The 4634-nt window shown below is 39.1% G+C and overlaps 1 protein-coding gene across 1 annotated transcript; it reads left to right on the top strand.

Annotated features, from left to right (window-relative positions):
• Positions 1-2195: 2195 nt before the first annotated feature.
• gjd4 (gap junction protein delta 4) lies at positions 2196-4628 on the top strand (the record flags this gene model as incomplete). Its single annotated transcript, XM_007559881.2, has 2 exons — positions 2196-3797; positions 3933-4628. Coding segments are annotated over exons 1-2 (760 nt in total), but the record flags the coding sequence as incomplete, so codon positions are not given.
• Between the last annotated feature and the right edge of the window lie 6 nt (positions 4629-4634).

The raw sequence follows: 4634 nt of genomic DNA, 5'->3' as shown, positions 1-4634 counted from the left end.
GATTTTTATTTTTTTTTGTCTATCTCGTTAACATTTGCATAATAGAAATCGGTCACCTTTGAATGTGTTACTTTTTGTAAATGGTGTGTTGATCTCACTAAATATTCACCAAACTTTTACACTTTTTCCAAAAGACTTCTTGAACCACACTGCCAAATGCAACTTTTCATTTTTTCTTTGTACTGAGCCCTGAAACTGACAAAAAATAAATTTAGTAGCGTAAAGGTCAACAATGGTTAAAGCTATACATTACCAAATATTGAGTAATGTAAAGTTGGTATTTCTCCATTTATTTTTATTCCCATCCATTCATTTTCCCGCCTTTGCTTTTAGTTGTTGTTAGCTAGCTAATTTATTTCCTGTTTTCTATGTTATCTAATATAGAATACAATAGTTATTTAATAGTTGCTTGTTGCACACAACATAAAAATTAGAATTATATGGCGTCGTATAGTAATTAACTTCAGTACAAGTTTTATCTAGAAATGGTTAGCATTAGCTATGTAGCTAACATTTGTTTCCTTTGTTTTTCATTCAGTATTCTGGCTCCCTCTTGTTCTAATATAGTGTTAATTGACGTAAATTGTGTTATTTGTCTTCTCTGTTAACTAATATCATAGTTTGCTTCCCTGAATGTCCTGTATACATCATATTTTAATTTGACATTTCTAAAGCTTGTACTGTTAGCTAAGAAGCTATCACCTTCTCAGCTAGCTACATTAGGTAGTTGGATCAGAAATCTGGCTTATCTTTTCAATAAACAATGTTACTGATCTAAACATTTCGGTCACACCTTAACTAAGAAATTTTAATACAGAAAGTTTTGTTTTGACCCAACAATTCTAGTCCATCTTGTAATAAGCTTCTACTTGTTTTTGTCAGTTTCCGGATTCCAAAGCATTTATATTTTCTGGATAAAAGCAGTATTTTTCCACACTTCTCTTCTTCTAGTAGAGAACAAACAGAGAAAAAGAAAAAAAGATGCTACAGACTGAACACTTGTAATTGTTCGACAATATTGGTGAACTTGTGGGAGAAACCTTTTCTTCTCTTTTCTTTACACCAGTGCTTGTTTGCCTTATGATCAACTGGACTCGCATTCCTTCGAGATATTACTAATGAAATAACGTAGCCTAAAAAAAAAAAAAGTTAAATATTGAGCAGTCAGTTTCTATTGCCTTTTTCAAAAAGACAAAGGTCTGAAGAAGTTTCATTTTCAACTTGTATTGTACTTTCCACGTTATGTGCATTTCATTGACGGCCTCCACCGCGTTGTTTTCCGTTGCACCGTTTGTCAAACCGCTAAGGAACCAGTCAGCCGTTCACGTCTGACCTCCATGAGCGAGAAGGGAAAGTACCGAACCAAAGTCGAGGAGAAATGAAGGAAGATGTTTTCCAGTGTGTTGCTCTAACTCAGTCCACTTACACATTAGTTAATGAGGAGTCTGCTCTTTGAAAGGGTTTGCGGTGAGGCTTTGAATGACTTCCAAATATAAGTGTTTGTAGGAAAGTGATGTTAGTAGAGTTGCTCAAACTGTCCTCAAAGATTGTATATTGTATTTATTTCATATATGTGTGTACATACGTTGAGGCCCCGGTGTTTTAAACGCCAAGAACTGAGCGTTGTTGCCGTGTGGCCAGCTTTGTTGAGTTTTAAGGTGGAAAACGCACTACTCTGACAGTGAAGACCAGAGGGGTTGTGGCGCTTCAATGGTTTGTTGCTAGATGAGTGTCGCAGCACTGAGCTCTACCTCTGCATAGTTACTTATTTCTTTACTTTCATTCCTTTCTATTTCAAATGTTTTTGTGTTTGAGATGCTCAGTTTCGATCATAATTCCCATTCTAACTGTCCACTACTGTATCTGAACTTTTTCTTCTTTTTTTCCCCCGTCTCATCAATGGACATTTTCAGTGAGTTGTATTCTGTAGTTTTGTTTTGTGTATCCCAGTGAGTCTAATTTGCTTTTGTTCTTGTTCTCAATTTGCCAAATAGTTGTTTTTTTTTCTGTGTGTTCTCAACTGTGATTTCTATGTCTCCATTCCTCCTCTGAAGCAATGTTTAGGAAGAAAATACAGCAAGAATTAAAAAAATCAACTCTTGCAGTACATTCTGTCTGACTTTATCTGTACTTTTTTTTGTTGTTGCTTAATTTAAATTTAACACCACCTAAAGACAAATAGGTACCTGCAAAACAATCACGTGTTATTTTTTTTTTTTTTTCTTTCTCCTGACCTATTTATTTATCATCGATGTCATTTTTGTGCACAACCCAACTTTATGTAAATAACTTTGGAGCTCCTCCTGCTGGAGTGGAGCTTTGATTGATCTGAAGGAACAGATCAGTGGAATGCGTTTCAAAATGATGAAATCCGACCAAGACATCATTAATCTCACATTGTTTCATGTCAGTCATAGTTTGAAAAGTCCCAGACTGCCGCTATGCAAACTGAGTGAAAATGTTAGTCGAATTGAATTTAAATAAACTGCGCTAATCCTGACTCACGACTGCGAGTGGAATAATCCACAGAGCTTTAATAATTAAAGCCTGTGAGATGTGTCTCATAACTGTAGCAACATACACACACAATAAAAGTGTAGTTAACTTCTGGCGAGACGTCTCTGCCTTATGAGAGACTCTAAAAATGGAAGTCTGTGCTTCCCTTAATTAAATATGTCCACTATGGTTAGCTGATTTCATCAGTGTATTGTAATATATAGAGATATTCAGTGTGAATTTCTGAGTTTAAATGTTGTTTGCATACAAAAATACAGATTTCCTCTTGTGTAAGTTAAAGTTAATATAAAATATGAACTGCAAAAGAGCATAAGGGAAATGTGGGGGCGGGGGAGTTCAACCAATGAGAAATGCTTGAATTCTCACCCACTTTGTCTGATTTGGCATTCATATGCTTTTTCAATAAAGTATTTCATAAAATAACATTTACGTAAGTTTGTCAGTTTTAGGAAAACTCAAATTCTCCCACCATTGAGTTTTAAATTGTGAGATCTCTATTGTTTCTGTCTTTAGTAAAGTAAACAGTGGTCCTAAAATAAGCTTCTGTCTCCCATCTGATTAATGATTAATTACACTTTTATTTCCCTTGCAACCTGCAAGAAGCAGCTGTAATCCTTCTTCCCCGATAAACTAGCGTCACTTAAGGGGAAACAACAATTTAAAACTGGGTTTTATTTCATGAGCGAGATTCCAAAGTCTGCATACCTGTATGTTCTGTGACTGATCTATGTTACAGCAAGTTCCTCCAGGATTATGAAGGAGTCGATGTGAGCATGCTTGTCATTACCCCCAAAAACTCAAGACCAGTCCAGTTTGGAGCGAGTAAGCCAAGAGGCTTGATGTAAGAATGAGCCAACAGCACAAAAATATCTCTGCGATGCCAGGACGGCAACATGCTTCTGCAAATGTGTTAAGAATAGACCGACAATAGAGCGTGCTCCTGTCTTCTGTTTTCTGGCGACAGGCGGTTTGGCTGCAAAGGGCAGATGAAGAAGTAAGACGGAGCACTTCATTTGGTCTGTCAAACTGTTGGTTTGTTGGAGTCGGTCAGGAAGGATTTCAACCTTAAGGACTGAGCACACGCTCCAGCTGACCTTTGGCAGGAATGGTAGAGGTGGAAGATGGATGAGTTGAAAGATGTAAAGTGAAGTGTCACCTGCAGGACTTTTTCCAACTTTATTTTGAGAGAGCTTTTAGAGCTTTACGCCCAGTAACCATGGTAGAATCAAGTGTCTCTGAGGTCCTCTTTATCTCTATCAGTCACAGCATCACTTTGATGGGTAAGTCGATTTCTCTTGTCTTTATATCGCTTAAACAATCTGGATGTTTTAGGCTAAAATAAAGCAATATCAAAGCAACCATTTTCAAAGGCTGTGTTTCTTCTCATATTAGTGTTTGATTTATTTATTTCACAGGAAAGGTGTGGCTCATTGTTATGATCTTCCTCCGTGTCCTGATCCTCCTCTTTGCCGGATACCCTCTGTACCAGGACGAACAGGAGAGATTCGTCTGTAACACCATCCAACCCGGTTGTGCAAACGTCTGCTATGATCTTTTCTCGCCCGTCTCCCTCTTCCGTTTCTGGCTGGTGCAGCTCGTCACCTTGTGTCTGCCTCACGTCATCTTCGTCATCTACGTCATCCACAAGGTGTCCAACGCTCTCTCCTTGGCTCTGAACTCAACTGGACATGCCAAAGCTTTTCAACTGTTCAAGGACCACAAGGAGCAGTTCAACAAGATGTGTGTGAATAAGGTGCCGGTGGTGGTTGAGCAGAGAGGGGGGCTGTGGTGCTTCACGGGGGCCTACATCCTCCATCTGCTGTTCCGGACGCTGTTGGAAGCCGGCTTTGGGGCCGCTCACTATTACATGTTTGGGTTCTACATCCCCAGGAGATTCCTGTGCCAGCACGCTCCGTGCACCACCCAGGTGGACTGCTACATCTCCAGGCCCACCGAGAAGACTGTGATGCTCAACTTGATGCTCGCTGTGGCCGCTCTGTCCCTTTTCCTCAATTTTCTGGATTTCATTTGGGCCGTCAAGCGATCGCTGAAGCACAACACCAAGAGGAAGATGATGGTTGAGAAAATATTTGAAGAGGAGCGCTGCTTCCGCTCTG

This window comes from Poecilia formosa, unplaced genomic scaffold (assembly GCF_000485575.1).
Source record: "Poecilia formosa unplaced genomic scaffold, Poecilia_formosa-5.1.2 Scaffold109, whole genome shotgun sequence".
In the NCBI taxonomy this organism is placed as follows: domain Eukaryota; kingdom Metazoa; phylum Chordata; class Actinopteri; order Cyprinodontiformes; family Poeciliidae; genus Poecilia; species Poecilia formosa.
This window is presented reverse-complemented; position numbering and strand designations above follow the sequence as displayed.